The sequence below is a fragment of the Perissodus microlepis genome, chromosome 22 (genome assembly GCF_051167445.1).
Source record: "Perissodus microlepis isolate ML-2025 ecotype Zambia chromosome 22, ASM5116744v1, whole genome shotgun sequence".
NCBI lineage: Eukaryota > Metazoa > Chordata > Actinopteri > Cichliformes > Cichlidae > Perissodus > Perissodus microlepis.
In genome coordinates, this window is record NC_140481.1 from 10,588,467 (window position 1) to 10,606,692 (window position 18,226).

General features: G+C 42.7%; 1 protein-coding gene across 1 annotated transcript; it reads left to right on the top strand.

The window, feature by feature from the left end:
- Positions 1–1,912: 1,912 nt before the first annotated feature.
- mfsd2ab (MFSD2 lysolipid transporter A, lysophospholipid b) lies at positions 1,913–16,472 on the top strand. The gene is made up of 14 exons (XM_084919362.1): positions 1,913–2,183; positions 5,216–5,338; positions 6,264–6,388; positions 10,291–10,414; positions 10,739–10,817; positions 10,901–11,076; positions 11,196–11,286; positions 11,638–11,756; positions 11,981–12,064; positions 13,623–13,706; positions 13,843–13,955; positions 14,059–14,202; positions 14,458–14,634; positions 14,727–16,472. The coding sequence occupies exons 1-14, from the start codon at positions 2,094–2,096 to the stop codon at positions 14,779–14,781; spliced, it is 1,584 nt and encodes a 527-aa protein (XP_084775488.1). The 5' UTR covers positions 1,913–2,093; the 3' UTR covers positions 14,782–16,472.
- Positions 16,473–18,226: the final 1,754 nt, after the last annotated feature.

The following is an 18,226-nucleotide window of genomic DNA, read 5'->3' on the forward strand; positions in this document are numbered from 1 at the left end:
AAGCACCCCAAGTGAAATCCAAGCATCTTCTCTTTTTTTTTTCCCTCTGCTGAAGTACATTTAATTACTCTGGATCCTTCTTCGGTAGCTGTGCTAAAAGAAATGGTTCGAGTAAGGCGATCCATGGGAAAGTGATGTGTTGGTTACAGTTAGGTCTCCTGAGATACGAAATGCAGAGTACACTCTTTGTCTCGCTGCAACAACACACAAAACAGTGTACTTTGTAATCAGTTTGGACAGTTTGTCGTTTGTCTTAGCCCTACTTTAAGAGTGGCACATTTAAACGGGATAAGAGCGTGTGGAAAAGTTTGTGCCCAGCTAAGATGCTCAAACAACTGAAATGTTGCACATTGTGATGCAGGCGATTTAAACTCAAGAACTGTGTGAAAGCAAAGAGTCCATTAATTTCATTTGTAAGAGGAAATCATTATTTCCATTTTTAGAAATCATCCAGTTTCATAACAAGTTTCTGCAGCAACTGGTTGATCTTTGCAAAAGTCGTTGCAGATCTTTTAGTAATATTGAAATGAGGTTAAGGGGAACAGCATTTTGATATGAAACAATTATTTGCAATCAATGCGGTGTGCAAAGGGAAGGGCTTGCTAAAGCATTCTTGATATATTTTCATTTCTTTCCCGTAAGCATCCCATACATTTACCAGCAATCCCTATGTTTGGCCATGAATTCTTATCTAATCTGCAGCATGTTGACACATATTGATCTGCCTGCACCATTACAGATTTGCACCTCATGTGCAAATGGTCTAAACTTGACTGCACACTTGGCAAGGTTAGGGTTCACAAACCAAAGGTTTGATCAGGCAAAGGGAGAGTCTGCAAACAAATATTGCTTAGTGCGAAGATAAAGCTACATTGCAAATGCTAGGGGAGAGGGCAAGTATTTGTGTGTGTGTGTGTGTGTGTGTGTGTGTGTGTGTGTGTGTGTGTGTGTGTGTGTGTGTGTGTGTGTGTGTGTGAAATGCCATAAGCAAATATTGCAAATGTTTGTTTACATCTCCAGCAGTCCAATGGTTCCTGCTACACAGGTGGGTATTCATACCTGTAGCAGTGTGTGTATAGCATATGTATACTGCAGGCTTTATGGAATGTATGCTCAGCTAATCTGGGAATATATACTGGAATAGAGAGGATAAAACACCTTTCAAATATAGACCTGAGAATCCGAGACCACGTCAAGCAGTAATCGAGCGATCTGCAGTCAACCGCACAAGCAAAACTTTTTCTTTCTACCACACACGAGGCGTCTCGTGTATGCCTCTGTTTAGCAGTGAGGAGATACGTGTGTCCATTTTTGACAGTGATCAACGCCTTTGAACTGATTCCACTGATGCTCAGTACAGAGGTAGGGGGTTACTTTGAGTTTTGACATCGCCATACAGGACTCATGTAAGGTTGCACGAGAGATTTCCCAAAGCTAATTCCCTGTATACAAAACAGCTGCTAAAAGAAGTGTTTGTATATGAAGGAACGACACAGCTTCACTCTAAATGCAATGTGTAGGCTAAATGTCGTGGATTACATTTTAACCAGCTGTTTGCTTGAGTCTGAGTTTCTGTCTGAGTGTTCCTGTTTTATTTTGATTGTCTTCTGTCCTGCGCCAGCGTATCCAGTTTGAATGATTAGCTCAGGGAAAACCTATGGAGAGAGCATATTTCTCTCTCTCTCTATATATATATATATATGTATATATATATATATCCACCAGCTTTGATTTTTAGTAGGCGTGCGCGTTATAGGAGCGATCAGTCACAGCTCGTTTGTAAATGTAAACACACTTGGATGAAAACGGATACAAAGAATTTCCAAGGAAAGGCTTCAGATGAAGAAACATATGACTGTGACACACCCGAGGGGGCGTGGTATAGTAGTGGTGTGAATGGCTCACGTTAGAGGGCGGGGACATCCAAAAAATTACATCCAGTCCAGCTTGCTTGCTGCCAGCACCACATCTCATCAGTCCTCATTGAGTTTACACGCTACCGGACCGTATTTCTTTCTGTTAAAGGAGGATAGTGATTTATTTGTGTATTTATTTCTGAGGCAAATTCAACCGAGGACGAAGTTATTTCTGCCATGGCGAAAGGAGAAGGAGCTGAACAATACTCGAATGCCAGTTTGTTGAATAAACCGGGGAACTCGGATGGCATCCAGCTCGCTAAAAGGGTGAGTAAATTCATTTATTCAAAATTTAGCTTTAGGTACGGGTTGATTCTGGCCCGCTTTCCCACGAATTCTCGAAAATAGAAAGGGCCAGGCTTCGATAGGAATGGGTGTCGATCATTTAAATGAATGGGTAATACCGGCGAGCTGACACTTTAAGGGTGACTCATGTATACGTTAGCTTAAATAAGGCGCGCGCCATTCCGGGCCAACATTTGTCTCATTAGTAACTCGGAAACGATATAAACGGAATTTAAATAATGGATAAACGCATAATTTAATAAAATGTAATTATTGTTATTTGGCACGTGAGTGTTATTTGGGCCTTCGGGAAGCCCTTTCTCCTTCTTCTGAACCTTAATTATACTAAGAACGCATTCTTCAAATAGTTTAAACCAAAAACCGTGGTTTTGGAGGGCTACATCTACACAAACGGGTTTAATTCACAGTTTGTGTGTGTGTGAAAGGCAATGTTCGAGATTTTCTGTGCCCTTATTTCGCCAGCAACGTGTAGCTACATTTGAATTAAAAAATGTAATACCTCACGTCTTATCAGTTCCTCAAATTCAGTTCACGTTCGGCTGGTTTTTGACGTTGTTCCTTAAAGTAGCCGAGAATCTGTAAGCTAGGTTTTAAATTTGGGTTTTAACCTTTGCATAATGGTGGCTTACTTTTAATTAAAGCCTCAAAAATAATTACGCGTTTTTTTTTTAAATCACGCTGGGAATATCGATATCGCCTTTCCAAAAACGTCGCAGAATATAGTCTGTTAACACCAGCGTGGTTTATCTTATCCTTCATATCAGTTTTAATAAGCATTCTCAGATAGATGTGCTGCATTCACTGGGCTCTGTTAAAACCCCCACTAGCTCTGCCTTTGCAAGGAAGAAACACTCAACGAAAAAGAGAAAGTAGCCTGTCTTTCTGAGGCTGGAATAATCAGACACTATAATTTGCACTGTAGTAACAAAAATGCGGTAGAGTTCATTTGCACGATGTTTTAAATTCCCTCACATACTAGTGGTTTGTTAAACAAATGCTTTAATTTTTCACTGCTTTGGTTTTCACGTCCCCCCCCCCAAAAAAAGAAAACCACACAAACACACACTGCTGAAGAAAATTCCCATTAAATTTACAATTTTCCCGAAAGCACTGAACGCCACAGGGAGCACCCACCAAGGCGACGTGTCAGATAAAGAAGGAGCGGGCAGAGGACCTTTCCCGAAAACCGACTACAAAATGAGTATTCGGGATTTTGTGTGTCTGCACCTTTAAACTAAGGGAGTGACACGTGAACCCAAAAAGCAGGAAAAACGTCTCACCTACGCATGTTACGCATTTACAGTAGTAACATATCAATAGTGGGAACTCTGATAGCAGAAGGTGTGGCCCTGGAAGTAATATCAGTGAAGGTAGACTCAGTGTCCTGTTTATAAAACTCAGCTAGATTCCTTTCTCTTTTTCTTTTTTGCCAAAGACATCTGTCCTCGTGTGGCCGCAAGCTCAGTTAAGATCCATTATGGTTGTGTGTTTTAAATAGACTGCCTGACAACCATGCAAATGTGTGTGACACGAATACACTGTCACATTAACACATTCCTGTGGCAGTTACTTGATGGTTACACGCCTGTGTCGGTACAGTCAGTGCTCTGCATTCAGGTAGAGTGGGTTCAGGGGAGTTATGTAAGGTGAGAGATGCTTGAGATTTTGCATTTGCTGCCATGGACACCAGAGCTACTGCATTTCCAGCTATTATGGTTAAAACTGCTTCTTCTGCTGGTTTGTCCTTGCAGTGAAGAGTGTTTGACCTAAGGAAAAGCAGAGCTGGGCGTATCAGTGGGGCAAAGACTGGTTTATTTGCATGCAATGACAGCAATGCTTCATTTCCGTGTCCTTTTCCTGATCCTTATGAGGAGTGGTGAAATATGCCGAAGGTTACTTTAAACAGATTGTACCTTGATATAGGTTTTCTGCTTTGCTTCTTCTTAAGGTTATCAGCAAGAGCCCTTTTCTCGTTCAGCACCAGTGATTAATCCCCCCCCCCTTTAAAAAAATAAAATAAAATAAATAAAGAGAGAGGGGTCAGACTAAGCAGCAGGAAACTCAAACTTTCGATTGGTCGGGGATAAGGGTGTGTGTTCGCCTCTCTTTGGGAAGCAGTGGTCAAAGCTCTGGTCAAACGGTGGCAGTCATCCACTGAGGAATTAAGCCATCTCAAACTGATGCCAAGGTGCTGTCGCCCTGGCTTTTGGGGTGAGTGACACCATGGTGTAGTCAGACTCTCGCACCAATCGCGGATTTGTGTTGCCATTAGGAGATCTGTTTGGAGTCTGTCTGTTGAGGAAATGATTACATGTTCAGCGGAGAAACTCTTGAAGAATAAGCGCTTGTTACCGAACCAAGGGTTTCTTGTTTCCCTGGCGGCTGTCCCCGACACCTTCCAAATACACTACACTGTGGTTAGCTTTTTGCCAGCTGAACTCACGAGCTCTTAAGACCCTGTGGCGATTAAGAATTTAGGCCACGTTCCTCGTGAGGCTCGGAAAAAATGTTTTATTGTTTAATGGGACTGGTGAGAAAGAAGCAAGTCTGCAGATTAAGTCCTCAGACAGAAATTGAGAAAGTTGCCTATTTATAATCTGCTTCTTTTTTTTTTTTTTTTTGTCTTTTGGGGACAGGGGGAGTGTAATTGTTTGTAGGTGTGTTGCGGTGGCTGTGTAAGGCTTAAGCTGCTGCTGGCCACTCCGGGGAAGTGACCTCTCCTATAATTACAAAAACTTGGCCCTGCTGAAGTCCAAAAACGTTTGCAGACAGCTGCAAATACCCAAGGGCAGTTTCCTCAAAAGTTGGCTATCATTGAAGCCGTTTATTGCCTCTTGTCAAGCGAGATCCTCCCAGATGACGAGCAGGTCCCAGGCCTGCTCTAAGGTGTGCCTGTTGAACAAAATGTTCTTATCCTACTTTTGTTTTTACGATCAATATATTTGAGCACGTTCTAAATCTGTGTTTCTGTTCTTTTTATTGCCTACTTGCAGCATGACCAGAACAGGTTATCAGTCTGCAACAAGATATGCTATGCCATCGGGGGAGCTCCGTACCAGATCACAGGATGCGCCCTGGGCTTCTTTTTGCAGATCTATCTACTGGACGTAGCACAGGTGAGGAGGTTGAAATTGTTTCCAAACTCCAAAGAGATAAATGAAGCCACCTGGCTTCACCATCAGTGATAAGTAACCTGAACCTGTGCTTTCAGAATATGTCAATTTTGATGGTTAGGGGGAAATAAATACATATATGTTCAGTTTAACACTCATTAAATACTATTAAATTTTCCAATAAGAAAGCCTAACCCTATATGTGTCCAAAACATTAAGGGATAGGGGTAAGGTTAGACTTCACAAGGTTAAATGGGATTGAGAGCAAAGTGTGCAGTCTGTTCTCTGTAATGTAGTAATGCTGAGTCTTAAAGCCCTGCTCTTATAAGCCCTCATACAGGACTTTACACAGATCAGAGCAAAGTTGTGGAAAAAGTTTCTGCCTTGTTGCCATTATTGACTCGATGATGGGGCTCCAGTGTATTAAGAGGCTTACAGGAGCTTGTTCTGAAAAGCTTTGGGAGGGGTACAGTGGTGGCACAATATAAAGGGGGGGAGCTCGCATTAATGAGCTCTGACAGTAATCTGATGGTCATGGCCATGATGGCAGCGATAGTCAAAGGCTTCCCAGGGTTCGGTCTTGTTCGCCTTCCATGGCTATTAATTAACAGTCTATGGGGTGACACAGCGTGGTACAGATTGTACATTTAGAAGTCACACATTCATCACCCTGTCCGAGTTTGTCCCCTCTGTTAACAGCCAGCTGGCAACTAATATGTGTTAAGAGTTGCCCTCTCACTGCTGCCTTTAAAAAAAGATAGTGACTAAACCTTTCCCACTGTAATGTGAAGTGTAATGCCCATTTTTACAGCTTCACTGCTACTGTTTAGCTATACGACCACATAACCTGTGCTCATTTATCTGAGCTGATACATGTGTATAACAGCCACGTGTCGACATCTCTAATCTTTTTCTTGTGCTTTTACAGATCGATCCCTTCTATGCTTCCATCATCTTGTTTGTTGGGCGAGCTTGGGACGCCGTAACGGACCCCACAGTGGGCTTCCTGGTCTCTCGAAGCCCGTGGACGCGTTTTGGACGCATGCTGCCCTGGTGAGCTTTTACTCCCTCCTAGTTTCGTGGTGCTACACAGTCCATTTGATTTGATGTGCATAACAAATAGACTTCCTTAGTGACGTCTCTGACAAACTGTTTCCTTTACCTTACTGATAAAGCCGGGTTAAGCAGTTCAAACACTTGTTGCGTATTTGCTGTTGGAGCATGTGATCACAGGGTCTCCCATCAGCCCTGGTGGAAGTTTTCCAACTGTATGATGTCAGTGTTTGGGGAGGGCGGGGCTTTGTTCTCTACTTTTGAAAAGCCAGAGACTTCTCTCAGGAGGGTTTACTACGCGTCATGCTATTGCTGCAGTACTACTTCCTCATTGCCAGCATGTGCGGATGTGTCCATTCAAACTCTCCTTCCCCCGTCTCTCATTCACCTCCTGCTATTTAGAATAGCATACTGAGAACTGTCTTTAGGTGAAGTGGACCACATTAACTGCTACTGTTTGAACTATAAACCCCCTAAAGATGTCAAGCCATTCTTTTAAGTTAAACAAAAACAGGAAGTTGCTTCAGGAGATACTCTTGCACATAACCCACATTGTAGCTTTTGGTGACAAATACAACTCCAGCGCATTACAGGAAGAGTACAAAGACTCTTTGGAAGTCTTCTTTGTGTGGTTATTTGACATAAAACCTTAAATATATAGAGAATAATATGAAAGCCCATCTTGTATTTAGGTTTGAATTCAGCTTGGATCTTTGTCTGTGTGTAGGAGGGCTGTGAAGCATGCCTGAAAAGGCTTGCTGATCGCTTTTCTTTTCAGATTTGACCCACCCACCCCCACCACCACATTGTTCTGTCTATGGGCATCTTGCACAGTGTTATCAGCTCTAAAGTCTAATGACTTTTAAACCCCTATTCCCCACAACGTTACACACCTGTGGTCTGTGTCAGCGGAGATGTAATTCATATAATTCCGCTGATGTAAGAGACTACTGGGGTGTCAGCGGAGTTGCTAGTTATAGAGCTGTCAGCACAGAAGACGTTTTAGAGCCACTGTCCCTTCAGTACATGCAGTACTCTGTAGTGTGACGAGGGTAGAAATAAGCCACCGGAGGTAAAGGGTATCAGAGAGAGAGGATATGTCAAGAACATGTGTCAGAGAGCAAAGGCATCTCTTTAATAACCACCACGAGCAGGTGTGGGGTGTGTGCTGCACCTGTGTATTTACTCCCTTGCCTCCTTGATTAAACATATAATTTCCCAAGCTGGTTAGGAAATGAGCGTTGGGTAGGAAGTGGCACAAGTGGGAGGAGAGGGTCCCCTGCCTGCCCACTAGTGTCTTTCCCTGTGTTAATGCAACCTCTTGGTAAATGGTGTGAGAGTAAGCAAAAGGCTATGAAAGCAGATAATCAAGATAAAATCCCTTTTTGCAATAATTTTTCCTATACAGCTCGAATTTTAGCTTGTTACAAGTAGAGCGCAGCTACTTTTGTCACCGCGTAGTTCAGCTCGGCTCTGTAGAAACGATATCTTCTAGAGGAGGTAAAGGTCATGTAATGTTTTAGAAAGACAGTTTCTTGCTGATGCTCAAATGAATTCTAGTTAAACGGCCATGGTTTTAGAGCTCATTCAAAGAAAGTTTGTGGTAAATAATCTAAGTATTTGTGGCTGTGATTTTTAGCTTTAATCTTGCAGCCTATGTGGGCGTGTATGTCGCAAGTAGACCTGCATGACTAATGCAGAAGAAATGTCATAATGGCGAGACTGAGGTTCGCAGAGCTGACGGTGATAGAAATGTTCCTCTTCAATGATGAAATCGTTAATGGGAGTTCCTGTGAAGGAGCGCTGAACTCGATGATGTAAAAATTATATTACGAGTTATTTCTTTGTCAAAAAAATTTGACTGAGAAGCAAATGTGCAAGAGGGTGATGGATTTTATCTCGTTACTGTAATTACTGCTGAGATGCTGATGTTTGAATCTCAAAAGTGGGTCACAGAGGAAGGGGGGAGGGATAAAGTGCATCCTCCACTTCTCATCAGAAATGGGGCGTGGGCTTTTGGTTGTAGCGGGGGTGAGTTTGGCATATTTGGTTATATTATGGCTCAGTTCATTTCAGACACATGTGCAGAGAGCAGGCAGGAAGCTACAGATGCAGTCGGAGCTGCTCTGTCTTTAATGCTTGGAAGCCACAGTGGGGGGAGGGTGACCGGAGCTGAGCGAGCTTCTCATTGGTCCTGCCCACAACACACCACTAGTTTTAGCCAATAGCTGCTCAGCTTTCAGTGCCTGTATTACGTTTTAAAGAGTGACTGAGGAATCCAGGAGGTTACTGGAGTTCAAGTTCTAGCAGAGTGAATTTTCAGACCGAGGGCTTTCCTGTTGCTTATCTTATATCACTGTCAGCTTCTGCAGTGGGCTACAGTATGAAGAGCCAGTTTTGAAGACTTTCACCTAAAGAGTGATATATTTTTTTTTTTTTTGGGGGGGGGGATTTCTGACTTATGAAAGCACAAAGTCAAAAACTGAATTTTAAAAATTTATTATTGCTTCAGCCGCCAAGCCAAAAATGAGAAAATGGAGAGATAACTGTGTCACTCTCACACGCAGAAGCTCTTAAGATAGCTTTTCACTCTTACTAAACTGTTGATAGACTTAAAGCTGCCACTCGCTGAGTTAATTCGCTGACAAAGTAGATAACGCTCGCTCTTGTCAGCACGGCTGTTTCAGAAGATGTTTAAATGTGATATAGGTCAATGCTTGTATGGCCCAGTGTGCCTCCGGAGTTCTGCAAGGATGGTGCGAAGCTTATCTTAGGCTTGCAGACAGTGAACACGTGCCTTAAAAAACAAACAAACAAACCAAGCAACACAGTTTCTGCTGGTGACTTGTGTGGATGACATTCCTTGCGTTTGTGTTCATCTCTCATGGGCTGGAGTTGATTACTGTATTAAAAAAGGAGGAGGAAAAAAAGGAGCAAGCATTCCTGAGCGCACTGTTGCATGTGGATGGATCATGTGTTCCAGCTTGTCCACCCTTTCTGTACACTCCCACACTGTGTTCAAACAAGGGTACAGTTAATCACATCACATGGGCGAGAGAGCAGACAGCACGTCGCTCCGCCGGACCTTTTCTCTCTTTCAAACTCTCGCTGCGGCGCGTGATTATGAATGGTTCGCAAGGGCTCGAATTGATTGGCAGCGAGTTGTTCAGCTTTCTGAGCACTGTGGAGAGAAGTTAGGCCTGCTCTAGCTGTTGGACCACTCTGACTCGAGCATGATTTCACATCCTGTCTGAAAAGATCCTTTTCAGACAGGATACTAAAAAGAACCTGTCAGCAACCTGTCAGTGAATGGCCTGGCAGGATGGCACGAACTGTGTCATATTCCATGTGTATTTCTTGGAACGTGACACATCCACAGAGGCGTAACTGCAGTCTCACATCTCATTGGACTGTAGCTGTCTGACCATAGGAAGGAGGTGACTGGAGGGCGGGAAGTGTGCAAAAGAATTTCACTTCTGTGGGATTTTATGCTCAGTTAAAGTTCCTGTATGTTAGATATAGGTGTGAATTAATGAAAACAAAAGGTGCCTTTAATGTCGTTCAGCAGCATTCCCAAGTCATTCATCCTCTAGTAACCCTCAGATCAGGCCATATCTGAGGCTCAGCCTCCTTGCATGTAAAGTACATAGACACAATATATTCATCAGGAGACAGTTAACTAAAGTGCAGAATCACTGAAGAAGTGTTGGCACGAGCAGAATAGAAAAGCCATGAGTAGTTACGCAATGAGAGACTTTTTAGGCCTGGAAACTGTTTACAAAATGAGATGTTCCACACTTTGAATAGATCACGTTTTACATCGACTGACGCTGTTGCTGTTGTCATGTTTTCCTGTTCCACTCCCCTCCCTCCCCCTTCCTCCTGCTTTATCTCATCTGCAGGATCGTACTGTCAACCCCTCTGGCTGTGATTTCCTACTTCCTCATATGGTACGTTCCTCCCTTTGAGAATGGCAAAGTCGTCTGGTACCTCTTCTTCTACTGCCTCTTCCAGAGCCTCCAGACTGTGAGTACCACATGTGCACGCACAAACATGCTCACTATAACCTTTCATTGTAGGGTTCTCAGAGTATGGCCTGCAGTCTAACTGTGGTCTTTGGTGATGTCGGAGGGAAAGAATGTTCCCCTCTGTATTTCCTTCTTCCGTGTATATATAATATTAGTATGTAGCACCTCATGGGAAGATCAACCCCAACTTCTTTAGAAGTCTGATATATTTGGATTACTTAGAAAACAGTTCCCTGTCTTCGTGCAGTGCTTGTGGTATCTAAGTGTCGATCATTTGTTGAAGCTGTTCTCTCACCTTCATACTCTTTGTGATTTCCCGCAGTGCTTCCATGTGCCATACTCAGCCCTCACCATGTTCATCAGCTCAGAGCAGAAAGAGAGAGACTCTGCGACTGCCTACAGTGAGTATCGGCATGTTAAAGCGCCGTCCTCTTAGATAAACCTCCTGGAGCCTCTTTACGATGCCTCCTTGTCTCCTCATCAGGGATGACGGTGGAGGTTTTGGGCACCGTGCTCGGTACGGCGATCCAGGGCCAGATCGTCGGCTTGGCGAACGCTCCCTGCATCCCGGGGCCTGCCGATATCCTGGCGGAGCCGAGCAACTTCTCTGCGTCCCCTGGACTTAATGAGTCTAAGCCTGTCATCTCCCTGGAGCACACGGTGACCGGACGCATTTATTAGTTGGCTAATTAACAAGTTTGTCTAATTAGACGCGAGCTGATGACGGCGGTTTGTGAAATCTTCTGAATACTAATTGCGCATTTCTTCCTCCTGTGCAGAGAATGGCCTACACGATCGCGTCGGGTGTGATCTGCTTGATTTACATCATCTGTGCTGTCGTGCTGTTCTTCGGTGTGAGAGAACAAAAAGGTGAGCGTTTATCAGAATCAACCATCCTTCTGTTGTTGGATCCTTTAACAGACTAAGATTTTATCCAAAACCAAAATCACTGATGTCAGATTCCCGATGGGCCGCACATGTACGCTTCCTTCATGTGATTACAGCTCCATGATTATGGGCTGAGGAAGCACACAAAGTTTGCTCAAAGTGAAAGCCTTGTGACCTCGTAATAAGATGTCTGGCTATTTCAGGGTGAGCCTTAAAGGCAGCTGCACATGAAAAGTGTCATTTAAAGTAAAAAAGCTCAGAAACGGGACATCAGAATGTTTCAAAGTGAATTCTGCATCTTGGTTCACTCCCTCGTGTTTTTTCTCTTTTCAGAGTCTTCTCGTCCCAGGTCTGAGCCCATGTCCTTTTTTCAGGGGATTAAGCTGGTGATGGGGTATGGACCATATGCCAAACTGGTCATGGGCTTCCTCTTTACCTCACTAGGTTTCATGGTGCGTTCATGAAAGAGCCACACACACACTCTGTATATTTTACTGTAAATGAATTTGTGTACAGGATAACTTTCCACGTTTGCCTTTTTCAGTCACTAACTTCAGCCTGTTTAGTCTCTCGCATGTTTGTGCTCCCAGCCAGAGTTTTCTTGGCCCCATGTGCATGTGTGCGTGTTTGTGTGTTCAAGCAATACACTGAGTGACCTCTCTGTCTCATCCTGCAGCTCCTGGAGGGAAACTTTGCCCTGTTCTGCAGCGCCACACTGGGTTTCAGGAACGACTTCCAGAATATTCTGCTGGTCATCATGGTGAGTAGAGACACAGAGGAGGTGACCGGGAGGTGGTTTATTGTGACAAACACATAGACACAGACAGCTAGGTGCACTGTTCCCATAGAAATGACTCCAGCTACCCCTGGCAGGTGAAACCCAGAGCAGCCCGTTTGTGTGGAACAAAATGAGCCATTAGCGTCAGAGCGCAGACAAAAGCCTTCTCTTGTAAATGGTCTTCAATTACAAAATCCACTCTGTACTCGGTCAGAAAAGAAGGCTCCTGCATGGCTGTTTCAGTGATGTGTGACTGCTCAGCCCGAATGCCACCCCGTTCCCACAGACCGTAAAGAAGCCATAGTCACCTCTGCTTTCATGTCTCTTTTATATAAACCTGTGGTATAAGGGGAACAAAAAGCTTTCATATCAAAGAGTCACGCATATTTCCCGACGAGTATTAAAGCTAATTAATCCACAGATGTGCTGAGCTCACGCAACGGTATGGGGTGAGAAAGTGCAGGTTAGCAAGGGTGAAGAGATTAGATGCTTTGAGCCTTTACTTCACGGACAGGATTATGTAGCCAAGGTAGTGACCATTAACCAGTACGTGCAGTCACTGAAATGACTGTTTAATCAGCACTGAGAGATGGTAATCCTTGATGATGTGTAAGGTTGATCTCATTATCTTATAATGGAAACGATAAGATAAACCAAATCAAATTGGCACATGTTATAAAAGCACATGTACCTCACACTGGCTGTCAGTCGAAGGAGCAAAAGCAGCAAAGGTCAAAAGTAATGACTAACTGAGGGAAGAGGAGGAAGGCAGAAAAAGCTTTCTGTGTGACGCCTGTTCATGTTGGATGCAGCTGAGATGCAGCTTAGATGCACAGCACGTGCAGTCGTTCTTAAGGATGTTTGTATGAGAATGTCGTGCTGCTCAGTTTCAGTGAAGGCAGTTTGTGTGAAACTCTCTTCAAAGTTGGTTTAGAAGATGAAAGCTGATGCGTGATGTTGATATTTGATTTCTAAGAAAAAAAACGGCGAGGCTCATGGGGGCAAAGTTTTGAGAGAAGTGTTTGCAGAACAGCAAGACTAATTTCAAGTGCATACAGTTTAAAACGGAGTGTGTGCTCGTAGACTAAAGTGAAACTACATGAAATAAGTCTGAAAGCTACAGATGACTGCACAGAGAGACTGAGGTGACGGGAAGTTTGGGCCTATCGAAGGCATTCAGAAGGAAAGGTGGGGAAATACCGAGAACACTGTGCACAATGGCCGGGTGTTCTCGCCGCCTGGGTCAAACACACGCAGGTCAAAGCCCACGACGATCTGGGGGCTGTCCCGCCTCTTCATGTCCTCTTTAGGTCAGATGATATCTGAAGTGCTTTGTGACTGCATCAGATGTCTAACATGCTTCTCTTCTTTTATATAACACAGATAAAGTAGGGTTTTTGTTGTTGTTGTTGTTTTTCCCGATATTGACCTGGAATACGGAGGGGCGTTGGAGAAACTTACAGGAACTTCTCTGAGTTTTGGTAAAACAGTTGGTTAACCACACTTGTTTTTTGTTTTTGTTTTTTTCCCCCTCTTTCAGCTCTCCGCTACTCTGGCCATTCCCTTCTGGCAGTGGTTTCTGACTCGTTTTGGAAAGAAGACAGCGGTTTACGTTGGCACACTGGTAAGTCCCTGAAATCTTGTTAAAAGTATAAACAAACCGTAAAACTTAGGGGAATTTTTCTTTCTTAGGAAAACTGATGCAGTATCATTAAGAGACCTGTTTTGGGATTTAAATCTCTCACTGCTGTCATTTCCAGGCTGTGATTCCTTTCATGATCCTGGTGGTGTCCCTGAAGAGTAACCTGGCTGTCACCTACATCTGCTCCTTTGCTGCTGGCGTTGGAGTGGCTGTCGCCTTCCTGCTACCTTGGTATGCCTCTCCGCTGGCTCGTATTTGATGACTTTATAGATAAAAATGTTTTTCGTATCAGGAATGCACATAAATGACCAAGCCTCACGTTTTGTTTGTTCAGGTCTATGCTGCCCGATGTCGTCGACGACTTCCAAGTGCAAAATCCCGACTTCACCGGCCACGAAGCTCTCTTCTATTCCTTCTACGTCTTCTTCACCAAGTTTGCTTCTGGAGTCTCTCTCGGCATCTCTACTCTTAGTTTAGAGTAAGCACTCGCACCAAGTTTAAGCATTTGCAGCTATTTGTTTAGTTGAATTTCTCAGCACCTAAAATCCCACATCAAAGCAAGGACTTCCTTTCCGTTCCATTAGATTACAGTGAGGCTATAGAGTGCATGTGGGTACATATATCACATGAGTAACCACAGCAGTGTTTTTTATTTGATGAGTAATTTGTTACTTTTCCTTCACATCAATATCTCTGCTGCGCTAAAAGCTAATAATTTTATTTTTCTTTTTAGCTTTGCGGGTTACATCAGCCGAGGCTGCTCTCAACCTAAGGAAGTGGACTTGACATTGAAATTACTGGTTTCGGCTGCACCCATAGCTCTGATGGCGATTGGCCTGTCCATAATTTACTCTTACCCGATCAATGAAGAGAAGAGGCAAGCTAACCGCAAACTCCTACAGGACCTGAGGTAAGTGCACAGACCCAAACGCTTCACCATCTTCTGTGTGTGTGTTGCATCTGTGTGAGGCAACCCTCCAACCGAAGTCTCTCGTCTCACAGGGAGAATGAGGCGGACTCTGAAACGGACTCAGCAGAACTAGCCAACGTGGTCTAGCTCATTTTCCAGACAGATCAGTCGGGTGAGCGAATGGCACTTTTGCACCGGACGGCACCAACAGACCCGCGCCTGTCAGATCACTGCCTTGTCCACTAATGCTGCTGCTGCTGTTCCAGAAGTACTTGATTCACTCAAGTGTCATTGTTTCAGCCACCCTGAGGCCTTTTCTAAAGACAACCCCTCCCATCTGTGAATCTGTGATTATTTTCCTGGCACACTTCTCTGTTTCTGTTTTTCTTGGGGAAAAAAAAGCCTTATTTTTTAGATGTACTGTGAAAAGATCCTTTTCATTTTCTTTGTTTAGTTGGTCTTTCTCTGAGTCAAAATCACACAAGAACTATGAAAAGCATTAAGAGCATGTTTTCATTAGTATTAATGGTGCTATATGCGCACGTCGAACGTGAGCGACCTCAGGAGGCTCTGAGATGTGAGCGTTCGACACGAGGAACTTGAACAGCGGTACAACCTTAATTTGTTCCCCTGTTTACGGGGTTTTAAAAAGCTGATGCAAACATCAGGGGTTTTTTTGTTTTGTTTTTTAAAATAGAAATTGTAATTTTACATTTTCACTTCATAGTTTACACAATCCAATCAGCCAGCCTGTTTCATCTTATTCCCATCCCACTGGCTTTTCTTATAAGAGGTTATAAATAATGGGGGTGTTTGAACTTGTGGCCAAACAGGAACACCTGCGCTCTAAAGGGCTTCTAATATTACTCCACCGTCACACTGAAACCACTACAGGAGTGAAAGCAGTTATTTTTCAAAAACATAACTGTGATGTCTGTATATTCAGCAGCTACATTATTTCCATTATTTATAAGGACAGCTGCTGATGGCAGGAAAAACCTTTTCTCTCTCAATGCTTTAACTTTAAGTTACTACAGGCACCTGTAATTTAGTGATATCATTGTTTAAATATTTATCAGTTTTAATTTTTCCTTTTCAAATTCATGTTTTCTAGAAAGCCATGCTTCTTGGATTATTTAACTCTATTTAAGGCCTGTAAAGCTGTTGCCAACTGGGCATTCAGGTTTAACCTCCTCTGCGGTCTTTGCTTCATATGCATTTTATAAAAGGGAAGCGCATCATTTTGGAGGAAGAAGGAAAAAAAAAAAAAGATGAAGATGGAAAGCGGAGCTCTTATCGATGGGTGTTTGTTTATTTGTATATATGTTTTTATTGGAGAAGCACATGTCAATCTGTCATCACGAGGATTATGTTTCATATCTGTCGATATGGAAATGTGTACATTCAGTGTCATATGTTATACATAATGTTACATCTTTGACATTTGATTCTGACAACTGAGTTGCCAATGTTTATTTCATTCATGCTTGTTTTCTTTATCCTCTGCTGAAGAGGACGGAGAACGTACATCCTTAGACTAAACCTGTAGTAATTGTAAATCCTGTAAATGCCGTCTTGTTTTAATTTGTCGTGTAGTTTTTTTTTATTTTTTTTTTTTTATTGACTCTTGACTGAGGCTGTAGCCAAATGTGTGAAGCTTTAATCCCCATAAAGGCACACAGACGCCTCCTGTGCATATGTATATACTTGTGTATATATCTTTGTTATATTTGTGTCTGCAAGTGGGATGAACCCATCTACACTGTGGTGTAGCTATTTAAGAAAAAAATACTGTGATGGAGGAAAAAGATGTTAATAAACACTAACTGATAAATGTCCATTGTGCACTGTGGGGCAAAAAAAGTTGTCAGTAGTCTTTACTTCCTCCTTGTGTGGATTAAAAATAAGGAACTTCTTGTCCATCCACACATCCCATTTGGATGGATGAGATTCCAAGATGCATTGCTGATCAGTTGTCTCCCTCTATGATCGGAGGGGATTTTGGTCTTTCTGGTCCAGGATTTGTAGAGCTGAAACAAGTTTATAGCCAGCACAAACACTGGTTTGGGCCTCTGGTAATAATAATGACCTGATGCACTCTCACTAATACCTCGGCATGCTACTGATGAGACAGTGGATGGCGTTTTAGGGGATATTCTCCCAGACGTGGATTATAGCATCAGGGAGCTCTAGGAGAGTGTGGGGACTGGACACAGAAGATGTGACAGAGGTTCTCACAAGGATTCAGGTCTGGGAAACATGAGGACCAGACAGTGGAATTGATAGCAATACCTTCATACAAAAATTCACTATTATACCTAGTTCTGTCCAAACAAAGTCACCCCAGCTGTATTGACATGATGCGTTCACATATACAAACACAATGCAGCAGTACCATCTAGTGGTTACACAGCTCAGCAGCAGGTCAAACATGTCAAGGAGCCATTTACCAACTCTGCACAAGAAATTAGTCCCATATTATATATAGTGGAACCCACTGGAGAAGAAAAGTCATGAGTGATAACAGGTAACAGAAGAGGTGCAACATCAGTCAAAATTATACTAATTTATTAACCAAAAAGGAAAAAAAACACTATGAACTCCATGAAAAGTGTTAGTGTGTCAGCAGGCGAATGAATGAACTTTAGGCTTACGGTGTTTCACAGTGCGAAGCCTAAACATAACCAGAGCTGGGTGGATGGGATTAGAGAAGCCCGAGGCAGCTGTTTGCAGTTTAGGTGCTGAAGAATGAGGTCAAATCTGCTCCGCAAATGATATAATAATCTGTTTCGACATTTGTTCAACTGTATTTTAAGCGTTTTAAGAGAGATCTGCTGAACCGTGTCGTCTTGATTAATCAGTAATGTTTAATTTCATATAATGATACACAATTCTTTACTAACTTCTTTCAAATCAATTTATGACCTTTCAAAGTAATTTGACATCAATGAGACTTTAGGTGAGAATCGTACTGTGATTGTGCATATTTTTAAAATATAACATAATTAGGCTGTTATTTGCCATTTTTATTGTAAATATTTATCATAAGGAGAAAGGGGGAGTAAAGTACACAATGAGGCCCAGCTTATGCCATCAGCTGTGTTGTTTGCCTCCAAGACGTGTCTTCCCGTCCTCAAACGGGAAACGAGTGTGCAAGTAAACAAGTACAAACTGTGTATGAAACACCTAAAATATTTGACCAGATCAGCGTCATCCCTGTGCCCTGGCTCTAATGGGTAAGGCTGACAGATTGCAGATTGCCAAGGAACCATGAAATAATAAATTAAATGGTGAAATAATAAAATATGTTTTCAAAAAAGATTAATTGACATATGTATTTAATACACTATTTATTTATTTCCATTTTAATTACGTACTCATCCACTTAATTAATTGCTTAATGGTGTATTTAGTGATATAATTTGGCCACTCTTTGCACTCCAACTATGACGAGAGTCCTCGTCGTATTTTCAGGTGTGGCTCTAGTGAAACCCAGTTTTCACATTCACATGGCTTATGATTCATAACGAACTGATCCCATCTAGTGTTCAGTCACGAAATTGCAATAACTGTTTGGTAAATGTTGGTTTTA